This window comes from Colius striatus, chromosome Z, assembly GCF_028858725.1.
Source record: "Colius striatus isolate bColStr4 chromosome Z, bColStr4.1.hap1, whole genome shotgun sequence".
Classification (NCBI taxonomy): domain Eukaryota; kingdom Metazoa; phylum Chordata; class Aves; order Coliiformes; family Coliidae; genus Colius; species Colius striatus.
The window spans coordinates 1,860,487-1,888,167 of record NC_084790.1 but is presented as its reverse complement, the minus strand read 5'-3'; the positions used below and the strand labels follow the sequence as shown (position 1 = coordinate 1,888,167).

The 27,681-nt window shown below is 47.9% G+C and overlaps 1 protein-coding gene across 9 annotated transcripts in view; it reads right to left on the bottom strand.

Moving 5' to 3' along the window:
• LOC104557622 (protein TANC2) overlaps positions 1–27,681 on the bottom strand; it is a 306,816-nt gene that overhangs the window by 72,817 nt on the left and 206,318 nt on the right. For all 9 annotated transcript variants that reach the window (XM_062018045.1, XM_062018041.1, XM_062018049.1 and 6 more), the window contains 3 exons: positions 13,016–13,141; positions 3,979–4,260; positions 444–577 (listed from right to left, as the gene is read on the bottom strand). In XM_062018045.1, coding sequence (XP_061874029.1) covers positions 444–577; positions 3,979–4,260; positions 13,016–13,141 — 542 coding nt within the window. The remainder of the gene's footprint in view (positions 1–443; positions 578–3,978; positions 4,261–13,015; positions 13,142–27,681) is intronic.

Sequence of the window (27,681 nt, the reverse complement as noted above, 5' to 3'; positions counted from 1 at the left end):
GATTCTCCCAGTAAACATCTGAACAAACACACATCTTCCAGTGCACCAAGCGATGTGAACTCATTGACACAAGCGTTTAAAGGGTGTGTGTGAAGAGGACGGGATGACGCTTTGTTCTGTGGTGGCCAGTGATAGGACGAGGGGTGATGGACATAAACTGTAACACAAACAGTGCCACTGGAACAGGAGGTAAAACTTCTTTGGTGTGGAGGTGAGGGAGCCTTGGCACAAGGTGCCTAGGGAGGGTGTGGAGGCTCCTTCTCAGGAGGTTTCCAAACCCACGTGGCCACATTCCAGTGCCCCCTGAGCAGGGGGATTGGACTAGACGAGCTCTAGAAGGCCCTTCCAACCCCTATGTTTCTATGTAAGGCAGGAAACCTTCCAACAGGTTCCATGAAGCCATTTTCCCAAGAACCAAGCCCCCCCAGGGACGGTTTCAGTACCTGGGATGCCAGTCTCCTCATGGCCTCCTCCTGGCGCCGGCGCATCTCGGGCGTCCCCGGGCAGCTCCCGCTGGTGATTGACGAGTGAGCAGAGGGTGGCTGGGCTAAGGGCAGCTCTCGGTTTGCATCCACATCTGTCCCAAGGCAAAAGAGTTATGAATTGCTTCAGGAGAGGCATGACCAACGTTATTATTACAGACTAAGCAGCTGTTTTCCAGCAGCTCACGACTAGAGGTTAAACGCTTTCCACACTCTGCGTTAGGGTTTCAGACTGTGACATGGGTCCAGCCAGGCCAGAGGCTCTCCAAGAAAAGTCTGGAAAGGACTCCTGAGATAAGCTCTCCAGCTTTATCTTCATCTTCTCCACTTGTCATTTAACTGACTTAAAAAATAACAACAATAAAGGAGTGAACTGGGCTCTCTGCTCTGAGCTGGGGGATGTTTGAGTGCAGCGCTCTCCTGGCTCTGCTTGTTCTGCCAACTGATCTTTCCTCATTATGAACAATTGCTGGTTAATTTGGTTCCAAGTCCTTCTGCAGTGGAAACAGGCAATTGTTCACAATTATGTGCCTATTTTATAACAGAAAGAAACTGGGACAGCCACAGCCACATCCATCTGAAGCCCATTAATGTAATCAGAGGGAGGAAAGCAGGAGTAGCAACCAGGATCTGGAAAAGCCTTCCAAGCAAATAATGAATTCTACTGGACTGAGTTTAACTGCTTTCTGTTGTATTTTAGCTCTTTCTTTTACCTGGCAAAGCAGAAATTGGCTTTAGCAGTCGATTGCTTTAACAGCCCATTCACCTGGCCTTTGTGGATGACATTTTCAAGCCACTTTATTTTCACTCACGGGTACCCACGCTGAGGATTTTCAAATGACACCAAGACCTGCAGCACTTCAGGGTGTCTAATGATTGATTCCTTTACTTCAGCAACATTACAAAAGCAACAAGTCCTCCAAGTGCAGTGGGCAGCAGCAGAAGCTTTCCCTGAACGGATTGCTGCAATGCAATCCTTGAGCTTGACTTGAACTCCTAATGCAAACAATGACCCACTTAATGGCAAACAACAAGGGAGGACAACTCCTGCCTACATAATTAAACCATGAACTTGGCATAAAAGGATGCACACTCTGGATTTTGGACATACAAATCCATTTTCACCTGTATCATTTTCCTGAGACAGGAATTAAAGAGGATGAGGCTGTATTTATGGCAGTTTTCTAGTGCTGACAACTGCTTTGCCAGGTCACCTGATGCCCATTTATTATGAAACATGGATTTTATTAAGCACAACAGATTGTTTTTCTTCAGCATTTGAAGGTTAATTGTTATCTCCTATAACCAGGCTACAACTTGTGCTTTCTTTAGGACATAAAGTAAAACTAATTGATGGATTCTGAAGGTCTCCATCCTAACAACATCGAGGAATCACTCAGCTTTTCAACTTCACGGACAAACCAGAGTGCAAACTAAACAAAGAGTGCTTTAGGTGTGCCCAGGGATCTTCATCCTTTGTGTAAGGCACCTTCCAATTTGAACTATCCAAGTTTTTAGTCCAGAAACAGTTAAGCACAGTCATTTCCCAACCCCAGCATCCCTGTAAGCAGAGACTGGGGAGACATACAATTGGTGCACTGCAGAGCTGCAGTTAAAATATAGAAACCAGTCCTGCTTTTCCCTATGCATTGTTCATTCAGCTCTGACAAGTGCCACTGTTCAACATGCCAACACTGGGTGACATTTCAGATATTTCAAGGCGGTGAAGAGTGCTGCATTCCAACAAGCAGATTTAACTGCAGTTTCACTGAGATACAGTGACCTACATCCTTGCAAGTATTTTCAGTCCTGTCTTATTCACTTAACTGAGAGCTGAATGGTTTTTAGCAATGTTGTCATCCCCACCTGCAAACATGTCAGCACAGAGGGATGTGAAGTGGGGAAAGAAATGCTGGCTGTTACATGAGCTTACAATCCACCCTCAACATTTATGAACAACGGAGACAAAACCAACCAGAGAGGATGGAGAATGCAGCAGCATGGATTTGTAATAATAGAATATTGGCAATTAAACTGGGAGTCTTTCCAATCCAGAGAGAAATCTGTGATGTCTCCAAGTAAGAGAAATAAAAGACAGACTATTTTGACTCCTCAAAAAGGAGATTTGGAAGAGAAGTATAAATATTGCCACCAGGTGCTTCCTTTGCTTGGCAACAAACACTAAGCTGATTTCTTAACCTGCCAACCTGATGCCCTCTATAAGGGCGTAACTGGCTGGCTGGATGAGGGGAGAGCAGTGGATGGCATCTACCTTGACTCCAGCAAGGCTTTGGACACTGTCTCCCACAACACCCTCATCAGAAAGCTCAGGCAGTGTGGCTGGGATGAGTGGAGGTGAGGTGGATGCAGAGCTGCTGAATGACAGAGCCCAGAGGGGGGTGATCAATGGCACAGGATGGAGCTGGAGGCCTGTGGCCAGTGGAGTTGCACAGGGATGGGTTCTGGGGCCAGTCTTGCTCAACATCTTCATCATTGACCTGGGTGAGGGCACAGAGGGACCCTCAGCAAGTGCCCTGCTGGCACCAAACTGGGAGCACTGGCTGATTGCCCAGAGGCTGTGCTGCCAGGCAGCCAGATCTCAACCAGCTGCAGAGTTGGGCACAGAGGAACCTGCTGAGGGTCACCAAGGGCAAGGGCAGAGTCCTGCAGCTGGGGAGGAACAAGCCCCTGCAGCAGCACAGGCTGGGGGTGAGCTGCTGGAGAGCAGCTCCAGGAGACAGAGTTGGCACTGCTGGGGGAGAATCAACTGCCCATGAGCAGCAACGTGGCCTGGTGGGCAAGAAGCCAATGGCAGCCTGGGGGCATCCAGCAGAGTGTGGATCCAGCAGCAGGGCCAGGGAACTTCTGCTCCCCTTTGCTCTGCTCTGCCACATGTGCTGAGGCCTCATCTGGAGTCCTGGGGCCAGTTGTGGGCTCCCCAGCTGCAGAGGGACAGGGAAGTGCTGCAGAGAGGCCAGCACAGGGCCAGCAAGATGCTCAGGGCACTGGAGCATGTTCCTGCTGAGGAAAGGCTGTGGGCCCTGGGGCTGCTCAGGCTGGACAAGAGGAGACTGAGGGGGGAGCTCATTCATAGTGACCAAGATCTCACTGGTGGGTGTCAGGAGGTTGGGGCAGCACTTTTTGTCTGTTGTATCCAGTGACAGGACAAGGGGTGATGGGATGAAGCTGGAACACAAATAGTTCCATTTAAACACAAGGCCAAACTGTTTGAGTGTTGGGGTGAGGGAGCCCTGGCCCAGGCTGCCCAGGGAGGGTGTGGAGGCTCCTTCCTTGGAGGGCTTCAAGCCCCACCTGGACACGTTCCTGTGTGACCTGATCTAGGTGGGAGTTGCTTCTGCAGGGGGGTTGCACTGGATGAGCTCTAACGCTCCCTTCCAACCCCACCATTCTATGATTCTGAAGAGGATCTTTTGAGCCAAACCCATTCTAAGGTGCTCTGGTATGTTGTTGCAGATGTGTGTGCTGCTGTGCTTACGTTTGGGTGAGGCGTGTGGGCTATCAGAAGCAATCTGCCTCATCCGTGTGCCGTGGCAGCTGAGCGCAACCAGCCTGGAGATGATGGCGGTTTTGCCGAAGCCGATGTTGCCGACGATCACCACGCCTCGGTTGATGCTGGTGTTGGAGCTCTGCAGCTGGGCATCTATCTCATGGAACACCCAGTCTCGACCAACAAAGACTGACTCGGTGGTGATGCTGGGCACCTCGAAGAGTAGTGGCTTCAGAGAGATGTCGGGAGGTCTGTAAGGTGCGAAGCGGACTGGAAAGATGGGAGAGAACACACAGGGAGAGAACAGAGATGTTAATGCTCAAAGTAAAACTAGAGTTTGGAAATTGCTGTTTCATCTGCCTTTGAAGTGTTCTCATGAGGCTGTGCAGACCTGGGGCTGTTCAGCCTGGAGATGAGAAGGCTGAGGGGGGTGGAATCTCATTAACACAAGTATAAGGTGGATGTCAAGAGGATGAGGTGGCGCTTTACTCCTGTTGTCTCAGGTGACAGGACAAGGGGTAACACACAAAACTGGGACACAAGAAGTTTCACTTAAACATAGGGAATAACTATGGTAAGAGTGAGGGAGCCCTGGGAGTATGAAGGCTCCTTCTTGGGAGGTTTCCAAACCCATCCTGTGCCCCTTGATCAAGAGGAACCTGATTTAGCAGGGGCTTGGGCTGGATGATCTCCAGAGCTCCCTTCCAACCCCCACCACTCTGTGACTCTGTGACAAGGTGAAAACAAAAACACAGGCTTGTTTGTTACCCACCCATTTGTTGTTAAAAGCATCTGGCTCATTCATAGCACTTTCCACCAAAGGACTTCTTACAGGAAGAAGCAGTTTACAGCGAGGGAAAGTGTAGCTGAGGGAAAGTGTAGCTGCAGAAATGACATTTCTTGCTTAAAGTCACCATAATGAAAGGCCCTGCTTCAGGCAGAGTGATGCATTTGCCAAGGCAGCCACCCCTGTGCACAGCATTGTGTGTCTGTTGAATAAATAGATCTATGTGTCTGTTCACCTGTTCAATCCAGAGAGGACAAAAGAAATCACAGCACTTAGAAGCATTAAATTGATCTAAGCAAAGCTATTTCAACTCTTCTGAAGGATAGAAATGGTCCTAGATTGCTGATAGCATTTTCCTGTATGGCAATTAAAACACTTTCTCTTTTCACAAGGGAAAGTGGTGTTGCAAGCAACATAAAGTTATCACAGAGGGCAGGAAATATCCCCCAATAGATCATTTATGCTGGTGCAACGTTAACACCTGAACTCATGGACACTGATTGTGCCACTTTTGCCTTTTTTTAATGCTATAGATGGTAATAAAAGATACAACCAAACCCAAAGCCAGCCTGTAAACTTTTATTCAGGAACATTTTGGGGGTGGGGAGGGTTATTTGCCATCCCTTCCATTTGGCACAAGCTATCTAGGGAACACACACCTAAAAAGAGTAACAACCATGCACAGCTCTGGTGCAATGATGCCATTAGAAAGATCAAGTCATATGGTGTGTTTGCCTATGAGATCTGTAATTGGGAGATGATGTGTATTTAAAAAGTGATGAAGGCACTTTGTGCTGCCAGAGACAGTTGCTGAATCTTCCCACTTTCCCACCAAAATGGTTCCTTAATTAAAACCTTTCAGAAGGTGGCCACAAAGACAGCAGGTGATTCCCACTCAGAGGAGGTTAGTCACACCGCCAGTTTTAGCTGCAAACTTGGCATTTTGGAGCAGAACTCCTTTAAGTCAGGGCTAAGGAATACGGAGCTACATCCATGGGACGTGGTTTCAGCTCTGGACCTGATATGGCAGCTCTGAACATAGTTTCCAACTGCAACACATGCATTGTACTTGACATTCAACATATGTGTTTGAGGTTCACAGAAGCTGAACTTGATTTGTTTTGAGATCATAAGGCATGCTGCAAACAAAAACAGGATCTAGATGTGCAAATCCCATGAAGAGAAATCCCATGAAGCTGCAGAGGAGGAGTTCCCTGAGCGGGTCTGCAGAAGGATTTAAGTAACTAAAATCCCAACTGATTTGCTCAAGTGCTGTATCTTGGCCTGTCAGGCACTCCCAGCATTTACATTAGCTCCTTCCAGTGGAGACCATTTGGCTTCTTGGAAGTTTTAAAAGCCCTCAGACACTTAAAAAGCACAAACATAACTCATCAGCTGCTGATGTCTGTCGTTGCTTCACCCTCTGTGGTGGTTTAATCCCCACTCGGGCCTGAGGGCCCTCAGGGGCACAGATACTGCTAATGCACCAGACTTGGTACTAAACCCATTGAAAAGACTTTATCAAATTACAACAGTGAGATGCTTTATCTACATGGGTAAAGGTCACAGATCTGCTACCACCCTGGAAATCTTACTGTCAATATAAACACATGGGTTTTGAACAGACTGGTGTGCTGTGTCAGAGGCTCTGCACTTTGGGATGAGCTCTACTCCCATGCTGTGCAATGAATTCCTCTGGAAGCTACAAACAATGCTGGTACCTGGCTTCATCCTAGTCCCCCCAATCTCCTTCCTCCCTCTGAACCAGTATAGTAGCTAAAATGTCCTCTCCTTGACTCCAGCTCTGCCCTGGGACCCTCCCCGCAGACCTGCTGAACTCAGGCCCGTAGCTCAAATCACCTTGAAACACCTCACAGACCTGACCATAGAGCTGATCCATTAAAGCAGAGCTGATCAAAGAGGTGGGATTTAATGTGATCTCAGAAAATAGCTTTTTAAGAACTGTAGGTATTTTGGGTTTAGGGTTTTTAACTGCTACAGAAAACACTGCAGATGGGAGAAGCGTTTGCATTCCCGCTTGAAGATGAGGAATGGTCTTGGGGGCTAACACAGAGACAGGACTGATTCAATGTAAAAGCTGTGAGGTCCACTGCACATGGTGGAGACCTGGACTCAAATCTTGGTTTCCTTTCAGATGTGCAGATGGGTTTGAGGCTTTGTGATGCCTGCAACATCACAAATGGAACAAAAGCTAGCCTAAAGATTGGTCTTTCTGCTAGTGGATGTGAATATACTTGGCTGTACTTGGAAACTGCATATCCTCTTCTATACCTGTTCTTAACAAACCCCCAAGAAGAGACACACTATTTATCTATGTACATTCAACCTTCCTGCTCCTACAGACCTTCCACCACCACCAGTCACTGACCACAGCAAAGCAAACCTCTTCTCCTGACAGGTTGGTGGGACGTTTCACAACTTCAAGTGTGGTAGCCTCAGGGCTCCTGGGCACAGGGGATGCTGGTGAGCATCTTGCCATTCAGAAAACACTCAAGAGACACATGAGTTTTGATATAAGTGCTAAGAACACTAGTTTTTCTTCTCATCAGCCACCAAAATCACCTCTATGTGCCAGAAGAAGACGTTTTGTTTCACCACCACTTTCTTAGCTGGACTGACAAAACCATTTCTGAATTATTTCAGGCTGCCACTGACTAATTGCAAACCATGTGTCAGATTCTCATCAATCCCCAATACTATCTGTTGAATCATGTTAAAAAAACCCTTCCCTGTTACTACTTATTTTCCACCCCCCAGCAGTTCCCAGGCAGGGCACAAACCTGGACTGGAGGAAGGAAGGCCCCAGAGCCTCAGGGGTATTTTTCAGCTCTTATCAAAGAGTTGAAACAAATACCCCACATCACAAAGAAAGGAGAAGCAGAGTGAAGGCTGCATCAGAGCTTCAACATTTGGGACAGAAATGGATTAAAGGATAAAGTAATGGAAAGGGCTCTGAAAAAGATGGTAAGGAGGTTCAGAGGGTGAGGGTGTGCACACACTTCTTGGATGAACTCTATTAACCACTTGACTTCGGCCCTTGTGCAAATCAAAGCATAGCAAGAAGCTGCCTTCCCATCCTTCAGAATTTGTCCAACACTTGCTGGGTTTTACATTATTTTTCTTCCATGAAACATTTTACAGAGCTTAAGCCAGAAGCCTACAGACACAGCCAGAACTCCTGATGATATCTTCCCATAAATTAAGCCCACACTGTTCCTGGCAATCACTGCGTGGAGTGGGCCACAACAAGGTCTGCTAAGGCTACATTTTTATGAGTGTTGAAGAAATATTCTGCAACTTCTGGAGACTCCAAACAATAAAGTCAAATCTCAAGCTGCAACACTGCCCACCATATCCATCCTGGCTCTTTCTTTGTAGCTGAACACTTCAACTGAATCAAATCAAAGCTGGCTGCATTATGTGCACAACTGAAAGAGAAAAGCCGCTGCCCATTCTGCTTTACCACACAGGTCACCCTCTGCTACACAAAGTGTACTTTCAGTTATTTTAGTTGCTGAAAGGTTCTAAAATGTCTGTGCAGGAATAATTTGTTTCACAGACTCTCCCCTTTTCCAACAGGACTGTTTCTCCTCAGCCATGCTGGCAATCTGCACCCACGGCTCTTCAGTTGTTTTATGCTTTGCTCTAGATACATTTTGCTGCCATTTTAGTACCCTGGTTTTCTGGTAGAAAACACATCTTGCTGTCTAAAGCTAAGCAGAGTAATCTGGATATTGCCAACATATTGAGAGGAAGCCCAGGTGAGAAGAGCATTAATACTCACCGTGATGCAATGTGGTTCTGAACAACTCAGTATCAATCCTTTGTTAAAAAACAACCCATAAATCAGCCAATGTTTCTTCCACTTGCTCCAAGCTGCAACCTTTTCCAGGTGTCTTCTTAAACCAGGGGCTAGTTTTCACTATGTGCCTAAAAAAGCTGAACTACCTCCCAGTGTTTCGAAGAAGTGTGTGAAAATGTCTTATCTAAAAGGTGACAGTAGGAAAGACATGGCAGGATAATGATAAAATGATAAACATGATTAAAGACAGCTTAAGGAGAAAACATGCTCCTGGCATATTGTTTCTATTGGTAAACAATATATTGGTGGAGTCTGGGCCATCCTCCACTCCAAACTTCACCTAAACACCACAGTTCTTCATGCTCTGCCTCAGCATTCACATTAGCTTTCAGGGGGGGGAAAAAAACCCCAAAACACATGATGGCAACAGTTGGGGATGTTCTCATACCACATCATTTGGTTGCCATCTGGCTTCCTGCTCCACGGTACATCACAGCAATCATCTTGTACTTTGGGTTACAGCAACCCTGAACAGCTTCAAATCCTGCTGGCTGGAAATAGGCAACCCAAAAATTGCATCCACCATCCCATTAGAAACCTGCTGCTGGTACAAATACACGTTGTGCTCCCAGCTGTTGGGACCTGGTAAATTAATCCACTGGGTAAAACAAATGACTTAACAAACAACAGCAGGGATGGTGTCTGGAGTGGTTTTGCCTGGGCCAGGTTTTTTGGTAGCAGGGGGCGCTACAGGGGTGGCCTCCTTAAACAAAGAGCTGCCAGAAGCTTCCCCTGGAGCTCACAGGGTTAGGGCCAGTCACTTCTAAGCTGGACCCCACAGCTGACCCAGGCCTGGCCAGGTAGTGATGGAACCAACACCTCTGTGATTAATGTGTTGGAGAAGAAGTTTCTGGGCAGTTGCTGAACTGCAGCAGCACCAGGGAGTGAGAGTGTGAGAACATCTCTGCAGACACCAAGGTCAGTGCAGAAGGAGGGGGAGGAGGGAGCTTAGACCCTTGTGCCCTGTGGTGCAGCCCATGGTGAGGCAGCTGTGCCCCTGCAGCCCAGGGAGGCCCCAGGGAGCACAGACCCACTGGCAGCCCGTGGAGGAGCCCACGCCGCAGCGGGTGGGTGCCTGAAGGAGGCTGGGACTGCGTGGGAAGCTCATCCTGGAGCCAGCTCCTGGCAGCACCTGGGTGTCTGTGGGCAGAGAGGAGCCCAGGCCAGAGCTGGTTTGCTGTCAGGACTTGGGACCCTGTGAGTCTGTCCCTGAAGGACTGTTCTCCCCGTGCATGACCCACGCTGGGGCAGGGTGTGAGGAGCTGCCCCGTGGCAGGCCCCAGGCTGCAGCAGTTGGTGAGGAGCTGCAGCCCGTGGGAAGGAGCCACGCTGGAGCAGTTGGTGAGGGACTGTCTCCCGTGGGAGGGACCCCACAGTGCAGCAGTGGGAAGTGTGAGGAGGCCTCTCCCTGAGAAGCAGCAGCAGCAAAGTCCATCTGTGGTGAACTGACCCCAACTCCCATCCTTCATGCCATGGGGGGGAGGGAAGGAGAGTCCTGGGCAGAGGGAGGGGTCGGGGGAGGTGTTTTCCGATTCAGTTTTATTTCTCATTTCCCTGCTCTTATTGTTCCTTTAATAAATCAAACCTTTTCTCCCTAAGTTGAGTCTGTTTGAGTCCAATTGCTGAGCGATCTCTCCGTCCTTATCTCAACTCACAAGCCATTTGGTTATATTTGTCTCTCTCCTGTTCAGTTAGGGAGGGGGAGTGATTGTATGACTTGGTGGACACCGGGCTAAACCACCACAAGCCTCATTTAGTTTCTCTGCACTGGGATTCTTGGACACTGTGAAGAAAACCAATCAGTGGGCTGTAAAGTGTTGCCTCGATACAGGGCCAGGAACTGCTTCACCATTTCAGCTCAGTGCCAAGACCAGACACATTCAAGTTAAACCCAAGTTTTAGGATTTCCAGTTTGAACAAAGAGCTGGTGATTCTAACAACCCAGATTGGTGCAATCTCACAGTAATATCTGGTTCCTGTACTATTTTGTGGACCCCTCACACATTCAATGAAGTGAAACTATTTCCCCATAGTGGTGGTTTGATTTTTCACCTCCCTCTCAGAAGCAAACTCCCCAAGACTCGAAAGTCTGCTGCTGTTCTCATGCAACCTTGCCCAAACCAAAAGGGGAAAAGAACAGAGAAAAATCTGTAGTGCTGCATGGTTTCTTTAAAAGTGTGTCTGGAAAACAACTTGATTCTGTTCCTACAATAAAGTTGAATGTTTTGGATGCAATCAGTGCAAATTACGAAGCCTTGGCAACTGCTTCCCTTGGAACATATGGAAATTGTGTCTGTCAAACTTTGCTTTCTTCACTTACAGCCTGCTAATACATTTTTATAAGTGCCTCACCAGCCAGTATGATTTCATTATAAACCATCATCCAAAGAAACAGTCTCTTCCTCCAGTCAAGGCCTTGTGCATGTGGTAGAAATCCCAACTAGGGCCTAACAGGCCGTGCCTTCTGCCTCCTCATCTTCTTACCTTAGCACTGTGGGCACTTGCTCAATAAAACCCCACCCAGGGAAAAGGAGATTTCAATGTACCACCAACAGAAAGCTCCCTCTCTACATACAGTGGAAAGCAAACTAGTCTCGTGGCACAGCAACAACCACAAGTGCTACAACGAGCTTTCACAGCCATTTACTCATCTGGGCAAAGACAAGTGATGGGGATAAAGCATAAACCTGGGGAGCTGCTGCAGATGCAATGCTGTCATGAGAATTGCTTAAGGAGGCGGCCAAAGACTGTGCTCAAATTAAAAGAGGCTTGGAAGTTGTAGGGTGGGATGAAATCTCAAGGACATGAGGTGAATCAAGGTGGGAGCCGCCTGGAAATAAACCACTAAAAATGTCAGCCCTGGCTGTTCTTCTCACTGCTAACATCTTTTCTTTTGGTGCAATTTGCCAGGAAGAACCACAAACATTCCTCTCAAAGGGGCTTTTCAGAAGTCAAAGGGCTGCCTGAATAGTGGCATTGTGAGAGTCCAGAGGAGGGACGTGTTGGGATGGTGGCCTCAGACACTGAGCGTGACTCCTTCCCTCCTGGTGTGCTGCAAACTGCAAAGAGAAGCCGGAACCCTCTGCTTTTGTTTGAAAGAAAACACAGAGAGCCCATCCCATCACCTTGGATGGGGCCACTGGGCTCAGGGTGGGCAGAAGCCTTGGCAAGCTGAACACAGAGGCCATCACCTCACCTCAGGGTGCAGAGGAAGGCAGTGCAGGCTGGTTTCAATATACAATTGGCTGGTTTGTATGTGTGTTCCTGACAAACGGGACTGCTCTGGGCCAATTCATGAATGTGATTCCTCTGTAACCCACCTTTACACCACGGCTACATGGAGGGTGAATTTGGCAAGCCAGACATTTCAGCCCAGAAAACCAACCCCAAAATGTTACACTGACAGCACTCCCCTGATGATGGAGCAGTGGGGCACCATCCAGCTAACTACCACCAGACACGTGGCAGGAGTACTTGGTTTAATTACTTCATTTCTTTCCCTTTTCATCTGGCCATGCCACTAAAGACACTGGAAATAAAGAAGACTAGTTCACATCCTCATGGAGAGGCAGAGCTTAATACCTGTATATAAGATGGTCCTGGCTCCCGAGAGACCGGGTTGACAGCAAAATAAACATGAGCAGCAATGTGCCCTCAGGGCCAAGAAGGCCACTGGCATTCCAGGGGGCATGAAGAAAGAGTGTGGGCAACAGGAGGAGCGAGGAAATCCTCCCCTTTTGCCCTGGTGAGGCCACGTGTGTGTCCAGTTCTGAGCTCCACAGTCCAAGAGTGATAAAGAACTTCTGGAGAGACACCAGTGGAGGGCTACAAAGATGCTGAGGGGACTGGAACATGTGTGTGAGGAGGAGAGGCTGCAGGACCTGGGGCTGTTCAGCCTGGAGCAGAGAAGGCTGGGAGGGGTGTGGGGAACCTTGTCAATACCTAATGCTGATCAATACCTAAACGGTAGGTGTTGAGAGAATGGGGCCAGTGTTTGTTGTGTGGTGGCCAGTGACAGGACAAGATGTAATGGGGACAAACTGGAACACATAAAGTGTTACTGGCATAGGAGGAGAAACTCCTTTGGTGCTGAGGTGAGGGAGCCCTGGCCCAGGCTGCCCAGGGAGGGTGTGGAGGCTCCTTCTCAGGAGGTTTCCAACCCCATCTGGACACATTCCTGTGCCCCCCGAGCGAGTAGAACCTGCTTTAGCAGGGGCTTGGGCTGGGTGAACTCTAGAGATCCCTTCCAACCCCCACCATTCTGAGATTCTGTGACTTTCACAGGGATGTGGCCCATTTGGCTGCAGTCCAAGCTCCCACCCCAGAGCGCCCTGAGGCCTCTGCCCTGCTCCTACCTCGCAGGTCCTGCTGCGTGCGGGCGCCGGCCATGCTCTGCCGCGGCATTCGGAGCGAGGTCCGCAGGGGAGTGTGTCGCTGCTCGTCCAGGTAAGCGAGATCTTCCAAGTGGGCTGAGCTGGTGGCTGTCATGAGAAAGCAAACAACCACATCAACACTTGGGAGTTTTTATGGCCTGAAGTCAATCACACAGAGATGGAACCAGATGGAGTCAACACAGCTACGAGGAATCAAGTTGTATTTCCCCTAGCAAGGAGCAAAGAATTGTTTTGGTAACTTGTAGCTCTGCTTTGGTCTCCTGTTGATGTTGACAAATAAAGAAGACATATACGAGTCTCCCATATCAAATCTAGAGTTCTCCCAACCACAAAACTCACTCAACCATGTGTGTGCAAAGCTTTACAGAGACACTCCACACTTCTACTAGGTGACAGAGAACTCAAGAGTGCATTTCATACTGCAGCCAATCATCTCCTCATCATTTTTAAGAGCCAATGGGTATAAACTGGAACACAAGAGGTTCCAAAGAAACACAAGGAAGAATGAGGTGAGGGAGCACTGGCAGGGGCTGCCCAGATGGGCTGTGGCGACTCCTTCTCTGCAGCCATCCCAACCCCAGCTGGATGAGTCCCTGTGTGCCCTGCTCTAGGTGATGCTGCTCTGGCAGGGGGGCTGCACTGGATGAGCTCTGCAGGTCCCTTCCAGCCCTTGAGATGCTGTGACTTTGTGGGTGTGAGCCTGGATTTCCAGGGATGGGCATGTTCGTGGTAACCACTGTAGGTTTTAATGCCCTTCTTGCCCTGGTTATCACAGAATCACTGAGTGGTGGGGTTGTGAGTGGTAGGACAAGGGGCAATGGGGACAAGCTGCAACAGAAGAGGTTCCAAAGCAACACAAGGCAGAATTTGTTCCCTGTTGAGCTGAGGGAGCACCGGCAGGGGCTGCCCAGATGGGCTGTGGAGGCTCCTTGTCTGGAGCCATCCCAACCCCAGCTGGATGAGTCCCTGTGTGCCCTGCTCTAGGTGGTGCTGCTCTGGCAGGGGGGTTGCACTGGATGAGCTTCCCAGATCCCCTCCAACCCTTGAGATTCTTTTATTTTAGAGCTATTTAGTTTAGATATGAACATTTATCTGTTCATAAAGGCAGAATTAGGGGCAGAAAAATGAAACTTCTCAACAGGCCAGCAGAAACACATGAATAAATGAGGAACGTGTTATCTGAACTAGAGAAGAAAACTGCTGCCATGTGACTTGCTCATGGCAGAACTTCATTTTCTTTACAATGTTAGATTAAACAGGAAGAATTTATGTCTCTGCTGAAGCTGCTATCACTACAAGAATAAGCACGGTTGAAGGAGAAACTGCAGAGAGGATCTTTCTGTCTGAAACTAGCAGATAACACAGCCTAAGTTCTTGTTTGTTCTGTTTTTTAACTGAAGCAGATGGATTGTCTCACCATCACCTGAGTGAACACCTCCAGATGAGCTGGGTACTTCTGTGGGGAAGAGCTCTGAGTATTGACCCCCCCAAACGCCACTAAAATTGATTTCCATGATGGGTACTGCAGAATTCAGTGGGAAATGCCCCTGGATTGAATTGGAGGGGAATGACTGAGTTAACACCGGCCACAAAGCTGCAGCAATTGAGTTTTCTTGGTGATGACTGGAAAGAAATCTTTGCAGATCACCAGCTCTGCCCTTCTCCTTGTGACCACTTCCAAAATCCACATGCAACCTTTATCAATGGAAACCCTGCTGCTCAGTATTGGGCTGCTCAGTACCCTGTAGCCAATACTGATTTTGCTTCTTCAGTTTTTGGTCAACTACCATAACAAGACGATGAGTTTAAACTGAATTAATTCATTAAAGAGCCTCAAAGGCAGCCTGTGAAGCTGGTATTAATTCTTTGCTATGAAACAAGTCAGTATTTTGAAGCTTTGGAAGAGTAAGCTCACAGCACTGGGCTTTGAATCCTTCCTCTTTGTCACCTCCCACAATATGTAACAATTCAACAAAGCTGAAAGGCAGAACATTTCAAAGCTGAGAGAAACACTTTTTCCTCAGACAATGCCTAATGACCATACAAAAACCTTTACAAGATCATGTTGGGAGTCAAAAACCAAGCAAGATTCAGAGACTATACAACAAGGGGTGGCAAGGAGAGGCTTAAAGTTGGCAGCAATTTGTAATGATGTTCTTTCAGTTGCCTGAACTCTGTGTAAGTTTTAAGAAAAAGAGAGACGGAGAAAAGATGAACAGGAGCAAGAAAGAAAAAGGAGATAAAGCCATCAAAGCCTGTTATTATTAGTCCTCCATGCTTTTCTGGTCTTGTAAAGTTGATTAGCTGTTGGCTATGAAGGAGCAGATCAGAGGTGAAATGCTGCAATGAGAAAGATGGGTCTTTGGTGTGGAGGTGATTTTCTTTAAGCAGAAACTCCACTTTCAGTCTGTTCCCAGCCACCTCCAGCACTCAGCTTCAGGTTTCACCTATACTACAGTGCCACAACTTCTGTCCACCTTCTGCAGTGTGAACCGAGCCAGAGGATCTGCAGAGGAAGAGCAGATGTTACTGCAGCAGCCTGAAAGCATTTCCAAAGCACTCTGGTGGGTACTTACTCCAGGGACACAAAGCACAAGCTTGCCTAGGAGCCTGGCATCACATCAGGCAGGTCTGTCCTTCCCACTCCAGCCTTCATGCCACCACCCACGCCAGCAGCACGTCTGACGCAGTCAGAACACGTGGCTCTCAGGGAAAGCAGGACCTTAACAGATAATCCTCACTTATCAAGAGAGAAAAAAATCCCACCATCCCCTTTTCAGTTGAGCTGACTGGCAGTCAGGACTGCCTGGTTGATTTAGGACAGCCCTAATGGACTGGGAGAGCTTAGAAAGGGAAGATGCAAGCAAACGAGAGTCCCTTTAAACAAAAACACGATTGGAATCTAATCCAAGTCTGAATATTTTCCTTTGCTATTTGTCAATGACACTGCAGTAAGCTTATGCACACCATTAGGATGAGGATTATCAGCCTTCCCAGCCATATCTCTCCTTGAATGGGAGTTATTAATGTGTTAACACACAGAGCTCAGCAGTTTTGCTGTGCCAAAGCTTCGTTGCATACAAGAAACAAGCTCACTGGCTGAAAAGAATCCTGTTCCTTTGTGAAGACACCACCCTTGTTCTTCACTAAATATCCTCCCAGCTTACCCTGTTGAAGCTGCTTATGCTTCTCTGAGAACAGAAAAGGCAAGAAAACAAAACTCCCCATATTGGTCTTGCTGCTAAATATATCTCTATCTATATCTGAGTGTGTATATATATCTCTCTATATATATCTATCAGCTGCTGAAGGACATTTCCTCCCTGTAAATTCCATATTCATCCTATTTCAGTCCCAATTTAATTCTATCTAGCACACACAGAGCCATCAAGGATGACCAGAATCAATCATCTTGCTGGTGATTTCATTTCTTAATAGGAGACAATGGAGCAACAAATTGATAAAAGCTCAGTTTTCCAATCTCTGTAACAGCAGCTAAACCACATCAGTAGTTCCTCATCAACAACATAACTTCTAGATACCAAATCACATCAGTCCTGGAATAGAGAATCAGTTTTACCACATGATTAGCGGCAAGAGTTGTACTTCAACCTCCAGCAAAACACCCTCATACAAACCAATCCTGAGCATGCCAAGAAGATACTGCAACCCTGAATGCTGCATGTCCAAGAAGGAAGAGCCACAATACTCCAGAGCAGCACAGATCCTGTTTCACACTCCACCTCTACTGCCCAAACTGCATTTGACTCTCAAAACACATCTGACTTGTTTTAGAAGCATCAACCGATGGCAGCTCCACACTTAATGGATGGTTTTCTTACCACTGCTAATTGTGTTCATTTGGAGAAAGAACTTTGATGAAGAGACTTGCTGGGGGAATCAAGCCCAGTTTTTCAAACCCTACCAGCTGGTCTGATCAGGCACAGCACTGACACATCACAACAGAGGCTAAAACCCAGCATGGTTGCTTCTTTACTTGGCAATACTGGCAGTTGTGCTTTTTTCTCCTCAGAATGTTGCCTTTAAGGGTTTTTTTTGGTGGTGATCTTGTGATATTTCATCTGTTACTTAAAAGCCACAGCTAATAAATAAAGAGCCAAATGCCTCCCACATCCCATTCCTATCTTCTCCTTACCCTCTGCTTACAAGCAGCAGGATTCTCCTGCTTATGATGCAGTAAAAGGTTTTCAACAGCAAGCCAAGATCTCTGGAGCCTAAAGGATGTTAATGCAGAGCCACACCTTGGAGATATCCACCCAAAGTGGCTTCTCAACTGTGTCCACAGCAGCTAGCAGCTAAAAAAGAGGGTTAGGAATGTTGGGACTTACATGATCATTGAGGAACGTCATTTTGCCAACAATTGTTGTGTGATGAAAAAGCTCTTCCAATGCAAAGGGCTGAATGAGCTTTCAAAACAGCTCTGACCTATGAGGTGGATTTGGGTGAGCAAGACAAGAATGAAGCCCAAAAGCTGTTCTTTAAACTTACCCAAAACCTGAAGTGTCCAGATGTTGAGCAGGTTTTTCTATTACAAATCAGGACAAGATCATCAACTCTGCTGCCTCCAAAGCAGTAAATGGCAAAGGCATGACAATCCAGCTGCTCTGACAGCTGCTCAGTGGCAATAATTACTGCACACCAGACGGCTTCTGAGTCTCTAGAACTTTTTAAGTCCCTACAATGCATGTGCAGCCTCCTGGAAGGAGAAATGTTTCATTTCCTGGGAAGAACTGCAATCCTATCAGTATGTTTCGATTTTCTTATTCAAAGCCTGAGTTTCAACCTCCACCCTGTCTGTGAAACAAGAAGCCAGCTCCAATCCCATCATGGGAGACATTGACACTGTCTCCCACAACATCCTCCTCAGAAAGCTCAGGCAGTGTGGCTGGGATGAGTGGAAGTGAGGTGGATGCAGAGCTGCTGAATGACAGAGCCCAGAGGGGGGTGATCAATGGCACAGGATGGAGCTGGAGGCCTGTGGCCAGTGGAGTTGCACAGGGATGGGTTCTGGGGCCAGTCTTGCTCAACATCTTCGTCAAGCACCTGGGTGAGGGCACAGAGGGACCCTCAGCAAGTGCCCTGCTGGCACCAAACTGGGAGCACTGGCTGATTGCCCAGAGGCTGTGCTGCCAGGCAGCCAGATCTCAACCAGCTGCAGAGTTGGGCACAGAGGAACCTGCTGAGGGTCACCAAGGGCAAGGGCAGAGTCCTGCAGCTGGGGAGGAACAAGCCCCTGCAGCAGCCCAGGCTGGGGGTGAGCTGCTGGAGAGCAGCTCCAGGAGACAGACCTGGCACTGCTGGGGGAGAATCAACTGCCCATGAGCAGCAACGTGGCCTCAAGATCTCACTGGTGGGTGTCAGGAGGTTGGGGCAGCACTTTTTTCTATTGTATCCAGCAACAGGACAAGGGGTGATGGGATGAAGCTGGAACACAAACAGCTCCATTTAAACACAAGGCCAAACTGTTTCAGTGTTGGGGTGAGGGAGCCCTGGCCCAGGCTGCCCAGGGAGGGTGTGGAGGCTCCTTCCTTGAAGGTCTTCAAGACCCACCTGGACACGTTCCTGTGCTCCCTGATCTAGGTGGGAGCTGCTTCTGCAGGGGGTTTGCACTGGATGAGCTCTAAAGCTCCCTTCCAATCCCACCATTCTGTGATTCTATGATCCCAGATGTTTGTGCACTGCCAGAGAAGAGCACAATGATGGCCGGTGGCTTGCTTCCCTCTTGGTTCTACAAGAAGCAAGGAGCTATACCTCAGCAGCACAAAACCAGGCTCTCAGCTTCATCATCACCTACAGCTGCAACATGCTGAACTGCAATCACCATGAGCTGCAAAATCCATTTCACATCTTGCCAGGGGTTCTATTTGCAATTGTCAGTACAACTATCCTGCCATTTCCCATCCTGATGAGCTGAGATTTATCTTCCTGATTTAGAAGTGAGGAATAATTAAAGAGATCTAAGGCCAGTGGAAGTACAAGTAATTTATCTGGGAGAATATGCTTCATACCTTAAAAATGACGCAAGATCAATTTCTCTTCATTAGAAAATGTGATATGAAACTGCTGAAAGCTTCCCCTCTATTCTGAACCTTGTATTATGTAAGAAGACCCAGTGACTGCAGATAAAATGTAAGGGAGAACAAAAAAGGACCTCTTCAAAGATAATATTTACATAGTGAGAATGAAATCCTCCCAAGGGAATGGCAAACAAACAGGGGGAGCAAGTTTTCAGTGCACTATTTGAACACTAAACACCAACCACACTTGAAATTGGTGTTTGGTGGCCCAGGGAGGGGGTGGGTGGACTTTACCAACTGGGTATTCTGGAGGAGATAGGGGAAAAGTGGGATGTTGAAGGGCTCATTCAATGGATTCCACCTGCTACTCAGGTGTTAACAAGGTATTCTCCCCATTCTCCACCTTTAAATTCCTCACAGCTGTATTGATATATATATGCTTCAGATCTAGTGACCTGCTCTAAGTTATTCAAGACACCCTCACACACAAATAAGACAAGGTTAAGCTTCTTTTAGGGGGGGTTATCCAAAGCATTTTCATTTCACCTCTCTCCATGGAATAATTCGTATGAAGACTAGCATCTAATTCAGAGTTTAACCATATCCCAGAATGAAAGCAAAAAAAGGATAAGCAGGCAAGTTTTTGTTACACTGCAAAGCAACTGCGGGGCTTGAGGAACAGCACGTGCCCCACAGCCCATCTACTGCCAGCTTCCCCTCCTGCTTTTCCTTTAACACCCCCTTCCTCTCTCTATTTATGTATCTTTTCCCCTTGAGCAGAGTTAAAGGTGCTCTCCAAAGAAGTTTCTGCTCTGTGTGCTCTTCAGTGGGTCCTTACTGTGGTTTCACATCTCAGAGGTTGGTCACTCCGGCTGGAATTGCTGCTCTCAAATGGTTTATGTGACCTTTCCTGGACTCCTCTGGGGAAACCAGAGGCCAGAGGAAAACACAAACATATCTCAGCACTAAGAAACCCGTTTTGATGATCAGCTTCTTCCAGTCACTTTCACTGCCTGCTCAAACACTGCTGCTTGACCTTGTATTTTTCCTGACCTCAAGAGAGGTGTTTGCATTTCGAGTCACATTTTATAACCTCTCTCCTACTATCAGCTCTTGCTTTTTACCTTGTGCAATGCAGAGGAGGCAACTTTTCAGTCTATTCATTAATGACCTTGCTGAGGGAGCAGAGGCACTGGCAGCAAGTTTGCTGATGATACTGAACTGGGGACAGTGGCTGACACCCCAGAGGCTGTGCTGCCATTCAGCCAGCCCTGCACAGGCTGCAGGCTTGGGCAGAGAGACATCCAATGACATTCAGCAAGGGCAAGTGCACAGTCTGGCATCTGGGAAAGAACAAGCCCATGTAGCAGCACAGGCTGGGGAATGAAGTGTTAGAGAGCAGGGCAGGGGAAAGGGAGCTGGGGGTGCTGGTGGGCAGCAGCATGAGCAGGAGCCAGCAACGTGGCCTCGTGGCCAAGAAGGCCAATGGCAGCCTGGGCTGGATGAGAAGGGCTGTGGGCAGGAGGTGCAGAGAGGTTCTGCTCCCCCTCTGCTGCTCTCCTGAGCCTGCAGCTGGAAGATTGTGGCCAGTGCTGGGCCCCTCAGTTGCAGAAGGACAGGGAGCTGCTGGAGAGAGTTGAGTGCAGGGCCACAGAGATGCTGAAGGGAGTGGAGCATCTCCCTTGTGCTGAAAGGCTGAGGGAGCTGGGGCTCTGCAGCTGGGAGAAGAGGAGCCTGAGGGGTGAGCTCATTCATGTTCCAAATGCATCAAGGCTGCGTGTGAGGAGGCTGGAGCCAGGCTGTGCTCAGTGATGGCCAATGACAGCACAAGGGGCAATGGGGACAAGCTGGAACAGAAGAGGTTCCAAAGCAACACAAGGCAGAATTTGTTCCCTGTTGAGGTGAGGGAGCACTGGCAGGGGCTGCCCAGATGGGCTGTGGAGGCTCCTTGTCTGGAGCCATCCCAACCCCAGCTGGATGAGTCCCTGTGTGCCCTGCTCCAGGTTATTCCTACAATTTTACTTATGAAGTCCCTTTCAATTAAAAAAAATAGAAGTGTTTCCCTCAACTTATCCCTCTGTCTCTGGAGAGGAATGCTAGCAGCCTGAGAAACTGAGATTTTCATCAGCTAAACTGCTTCAAATCAGCTGTAACGAAACCGTTGTAGACTTTCCATCTTGGAAACTGCAACCTATCCCATCTAGATGGAGGAGATAGTGACCCTTCATGGATTTCCCTTGGAACTGGAGAAGATTTACTTGGATTTACCAGAGATTTCTGATATCCTCTGCATTTAGTAGCTTCTCATTTTAGCAATGTGGCACTGCTTGAATTCAGTTTTAAAGTCAGATGGCTGAATTTCTTTCAAAGCTTTAATTCAGCCACGTTGGACCTGAAAATAAGGGGGAAATGCAGTGTTTTGCTGGAGGTTAATTCCTGTTCTCACCGCAATTGAGAGGTTCCAGCACCTCCAGCGTTGCCAATTGGGCTCAGCTGGATTTCCTTGGTGTTTTAACAGCTTTGGGGAGTGAATTCTTGTAAGAGTGCTGTCTTTGGTAGTCTGAGCCTACTTCATTTACATGATCATAGAATGGTAGAGGTTGGAAGGAACCTTTAGAGATCATCCAGTCCAACTGAAGGTAATAGTTGTGAAGATCATATTTACTCCTGATAGTCTTATACTTAGCTTGAGGATTCACCCAGTTTTGATGAACTCTAGCCCTAGTTAGGTAAAATGCAATGTATTATCAGGTCAGAGACAAGGAAAATTCACATTAGCATGTGAGGGTGTTCAAAGTAGGTTGTTTGTATCATTGCATTCAGGGAAGAAAAGATATGTTCTGTTAACCTCAAGTTAGAGCTCAGATCCTTTTATTTAGCCAAAGCTAAATATTAATGCATTAACTTAATGTGTATGTGTGGGGAGGGAAAACCCACTTAAAAGCAAATTAAAAAACCTCTTAATTCTCATTAAGGAAATTCCCTTCCTACTTATTCAAGATAAGAGAGTGATGGGAGGTACATGTTACCTCTCCTGAACACAGTCTTCACAGTATGGAGCCACACTGCTTCATTCTCCCAGGGCTAACAGCAATTTTTCTTTCTGGGTGGCATTCAGAAAGAGTAACCCAGTAATCAGCAGACTGAACCAGAACCTCACATTTGGGTGCTTAAGGGAAAAAGAAAAAAAGGCAGGAAACAGAAGGGAACAAAGCAATGGAGTCAAGGCAATGAGTGTCCCTGGTGGGGATGATGATGAGGAAATAGCTAGTTCACAGAATGACAGAATGGTGGGGGTTGGAAGGGATCTCTAGAGTTCACCCAGCCCAAGCCCCTGCTAAAGCAGCTTCCCCTCACTCAGGGAGTACAGGAATGTGTCCAGGTGGGTTTGGAAACCTCCTTAAAAGGAGCCTCCACACCCTCCCTGGGCAGCCTGGGCCAGGGCTCCCTCACCTCAGCACCAAAGGAGTTTCTCCTTATGTTCCAGAGGCACTGTTTGTGTTCCAGCTTTTGTCCATCACCCCTTGTCCTGGCACTGGCCACTACAGACTAAACAGCCCCAGGGCCCACAGCCTTTCCTCAGCAGGAACATGCTCCAGTGCCCTGAGCATCTTGCTGGCCCTGTGCTGGCCTCTCTGCAGCACTTCCCTGTCCCTCTGCAGCTGGGGAGCCCACAACTGGCCCCAGGACTCCAGATGAGGCCTCAGCACATGTGGCAGAGCAGAGCAAAGGGGAGCAGAAGCTCCCTGGCCCTGCTGCTGGATCCACACTCTGCTGGATGCCCCCAGGCTGCCATTGGCTTCTTGCCCACCAGGCCACGTTGCTGCTCATGGGCAGTTGATTCTCCCCCAGCAGTGCCAGCTCTGTCTCCTGGAGCTGCTCTCCAGCAGCTCACCCCCAGCCTGTGCTGCTGCAGGGGCTTGTTCCTCCCCAGCTGCAGGACTCTGCCCTTGCCCTTGGTGACCCTCAGCAGGTTCCTCTCTGTCCAGCTCACCAGCACTCACAGAACAGTGTGTGCACCAGCTGAAACACTGTCACCAAGCAGTTGCTGCCAGAGGTTCTCACGGTGGCTGAAGCACAGGGTACAAATGATAACTAATCTGTAAGTCCTCTGTGGTTATGGTATTGATAACAATGGCAAAGTCCCAGGCATAAAAAGCAACTCTAATTCCCCCTTTTTGTTGGTTTGTTTGGTGCATAGCTTTTTACCTGTCAGGGGAGATGGTGTGGTCTCCAAAATGAAAGAAGGTTGCAATTTAGAGAGGATTTGATCCAAGAAGAAAACACAAAAGAAACCTTGAGCCTTCCAGTAATTCTTTAAAACTCAGTTTTACAATCACCCCCATATTAACTCCTTGGCTTTGCTGGTTTATTATTCCCAGAAATGGAAAGCTGCAACTGCCTTTTCTTCCTACCCCAGCCCAGGCAAAGAGGCACAAACAATTCACCTCATATGCTTCAACATTTTTCATCCTGATGATCAGAACTTGCTTGGCACTGGAGTTGGGCATTCAGAGTTTTGAATGAAGACAAATTTCATAGGGAACTTTTGCCTTTCTAGTGCACAATGAATGTCTCATTCCATTGCCATTACCCATGAAATGAAACATGACATCTTGTGTTATTTAGACCACATGCATGGTTTATAAGGTCTGTTTAAATGTTAATAGGGAATTAAAATGGCCTTATATAATAGCAGCTCCTCCCTTTTTTCCTCTTGGAGAACATACAATGGCAACAAAGAAATTATTACTCTTAACTTTATCCCTTTAGAAAAGTGGGTGGTTGAAGGTGGGGGCAGGGTTTGAACAAATACCTATAAAGGATGTCTTTTGGAAAGCCTGGTGAGCAGTGGTTAGCTCTGGGGACATCCTGTATGTGGCAGCTGGTCCTCTGAGGGTGATTCTAGCAGAGATCACAGAATGTTATAGGTTGGAAGGGACCTGGGAAGCTCATCCAGTGCAACCCCCCTGCCAGAGCAGCACCACCTAGAGCAGGGCACACACGAACTCATCCAGATGGGGTTGGGATGGCTCCAGACAAGGAGCCTCCACAGCCCATCTGGGCAGCCCCTGCCAGTGCTCCCTCACCTCAACAGGGAACAAATTCTGCCTTGTGTTGCTTTGAACCTCTTCTGCTGCAGCTTGTGCCCATTGCCCCTTGTGCTGTCATTGGCCATCCCTGAGCACAGCCTGGCTCCAGCCTCCTCACACCCAGCCTTGATGCATTTGGAACATGAATGAGCTCACCCCTCAGGCTCCTCTTCTCCCAGCTGCAGAGCCCCAGCTCCCTCAGCCTTTCAGCACAAGGCAGATGCTCCACTCCCTTCAGCATCTCTGTGGCCCTGCACTCAACTCTCTCCAGCAGCTCCCTGTCCTTCTGCAACTGAGGGGCCCAGCACTGGCCACAATCTTCCAGCTGCAGGCTCAGGAGGGCAGAGCAGAGGGGGAGCAGAAGCTCTCTGCACCTCCTGCCCACAGCCCTTCTCATCCAGCCCAGGCTGCCATTGGCCTTCTTGGCCACGAGGCCACGTTGCTGGCTCCTGCTCATGCTGCTGCCCAGCAGCACCCCCAGCTCCCTTTCCCCTGCCCTGCTCTTGATGAGATTTGAAGGTGGAATGGACTGGGTGTCTGAGCTGCCCTGCTGACTTTAAAGGGAGTGGGAACTGATTTCAATATCACTGAGAGTTGTTAATGTGGAATATTAGGAGAAAGGAACCAGCAGCTCTGAATGTCTTTTAAGGTTTTTTCCCCCCTCAAACATGGTCTCAGTGCACAGAGACTATGCTCACATCTTGCTTACTCTTCCTCTAAGTTGTAAGTAGTAGTCTACCTCATGGCCAAGATGTGAGCAGTTTGCTGTCCAGAAGTTATGTGTGACCCAGAGAGCTTAAAGTTCTCCTGCTACTTCAAGAGGGATAATTTGTCCTGACCTTTCTGCAGCACAGTTCCCTCTTCTCTTCCAAGTCAGTATTTTGTGATGCTTGCTGCCCTGCCAAACAGCAGTGCCCTTCACAGCTGCTTCTCACTTCAGACCATAAAATTGCCTAATAACTTCTGTGCTCCATGCAGTAACTCAGTATTGCTCACTCCTACTGAGATATGCTCTCACAACCAGCCTTATAAAAGCTCCTATCAAATATGCAGCCTGTGTCTCCTTGATTTACCGCGACCCAGAAGTGTTTCACCACACCTAACATCCTACATTGGCATTTCAGGGTCCACAAGAGCCTCCAGAGAAAGTTATATACCAAAAGAAAGAGCTTTTAAATGTTTCTGAAGCAATATTATACAGCAAAGTGCAAGGCAAGATCAATATGTGTTGGGAGAACTGTTTCCAGCTGTAAGATGTAGGGTGGGCAAAGGGATGCTACATAGCAGTGATTGTTGTTTGTAAGCCTCCTGTGAGAATGGTTTTGTGCCATCTTGGAAGGTAAGGAGGGGAGAATATTAAAAGAAAACACCCCAAAAGGAAGAAAGAAGAGAAATAAAGCCACAAGGTGTGAGTGTTGCCATGCTTTGGTTCCCAAGAATAGATTCTCTGTACCTGACAGTCTATTTTAACAAAGCTGTGGCTTCATGATTACCTTAAAACATGCAATACCTCTAATAAAACCCCCAAAGGCAGCTTTCTATCCCACTCCCAGCCACGCTTTGCCTCCACATTAATGAGCTTTTGGCTCAAAATTAACACAGATATCTCTTCTGGAGGGTTAATTTTCATTTGGATTATGCTCTTGGTCTGGTTTATCAAACGGTTACCCAGAGCTGGTGGAGCTGTCAGACAGCTCAGGATTAACTCTTTGAGCAATGGCACACTCTGCAGATAGACTTAGATCAATCACACAGCTACATCTGGTTTCCCCTCTTCTCACCATTCAAGTACACAGAGAACAAGGTTAACTGGTCTGGGGGAAAGAAAATATGGCGATTTATTACCTAGAAAATGTGCCATAACCTTATAAGCAGTAACAGCTGATCATTTGATGATAAAAGCTAAATCTTGTGTTCTTCTCTATAGTTTCTACCACAATGAGTTATCCTGGGACATGAACTGTGTCAGCTCACATACTCCTTCAAAGCAGTGACTTCCTCCTCACCAAACAAAACCATCCAGAAGGAAAAGGTGTACTCAAACCTTACTAGAGTTTTCTCTTCAAACACCATTTGTCTCTAAGCAAGCAACAGCTTCCAAAGTCAATTAAAGCAACACAGAAGTGTATTTCAATTGATAGTATCTGGCCTACCCTGTGCTCTTTCGAAGGTGTTGATGTGGTGTCACTTTTAAGAAATTAACCTCAAGCAACAAGGCCGTACAAGCAGAGTTCCTCACTTTTTTCTTACCCACTCTTTTCATTCTGGAATCTCCAGACTTAGTCTTTCAAACATAAGTAGCACATGCGGTTGTGCCCATTTTGAATGTCTATAAAACATCATTTCTGCATCACATTCAGGTCTGTGACTGTCCCAAGAGGGATTAAAAAGGCAACCTAAGCTAGTTATGCAATGCAGACTGGGTTGCCAAGAGATGCTGTTTTAACAGACAACATCCCAGGCTCTGTGCAGTCTGGACTTTACGGAGAAAATCCCCCAGAGAAGTTATCCAGCAAGAAAAAACTATGGGGCAGCAAAAGCAAATTAGAGTAATTCCAGGAAAAGAGCTTCTCAGTAAAGCTTTGGGGTTTTTTTTCTATCTTGTTTCTGTCCTGCTGTTACCAACTTCAGGGGGAAACAGGAGGTTGTTTAAAGACATCAATAACACACATGTCACAGGATCACAGAGGAATCTCTCAAGCAGCAAAAATGAAACTTAAATGAAGAAAAAATATGATGGACTTCACAGTTCTTAAGCTCTTTAGAGAAGATCAGACACTTAGAACCATACAACGGTTTAAGATAGAAGAGCCCTTTCAGCTCATGGGGTGCAGCCTCTGTCCCAGCCCTGTCACCCACCAGCCCATTGCGCTCAGTGCAGCATCCACCCAGCTCTGAAACCCCTCCAGGGACGGGGACTCCAGCAGCTCCCTGGGCAGCTGTTCCAATGCCTGACAGCCCTGGCAGCAAAGCAATTCCTCCTCACATCCAGCATGAACCTGCCCTGTCACAACCTGAGGCCGTTTCCTCTTGTTCTGTTGCTTGTTACCAGGGAGAACAGCCCAACCCCACCTGGCTGCAGCTGCCTTTCAGGTAGTTGCAGAGTGAGAAGGTGTCCCCTGAGACTTCTTTCTCCAGGCTCAACACCCCCAGATCCCTCAGCCCTTCTTCATCTGAGATGTGCTCCAAATCCTTTCCCAGCTTGGTAGCCCAGCTCTGGATCCTCTGCAGCACCTCCATGTCCTTCTGGTAGAGAGGGGCCCAGAACTGGACACAGGATTTGAGGTGCAGCCTCAGCAAAGGCGAGTGCAGGGGAATGATCAGCTCCGTGCTCCTGCTGACAATGATCCTGCTCCCTGTTCCTGAGCCAGGCCAGGATGCCCTTGCCCTTCTTGGCCACCTGGGCACGCTGCTGGCTCATGTTTAACCCACACTGGCAGGTCCCTGTGTGCCTGGCAGCTTTCCAGCCACTCCTCCCCAAGCCTGTAGCTCTGTT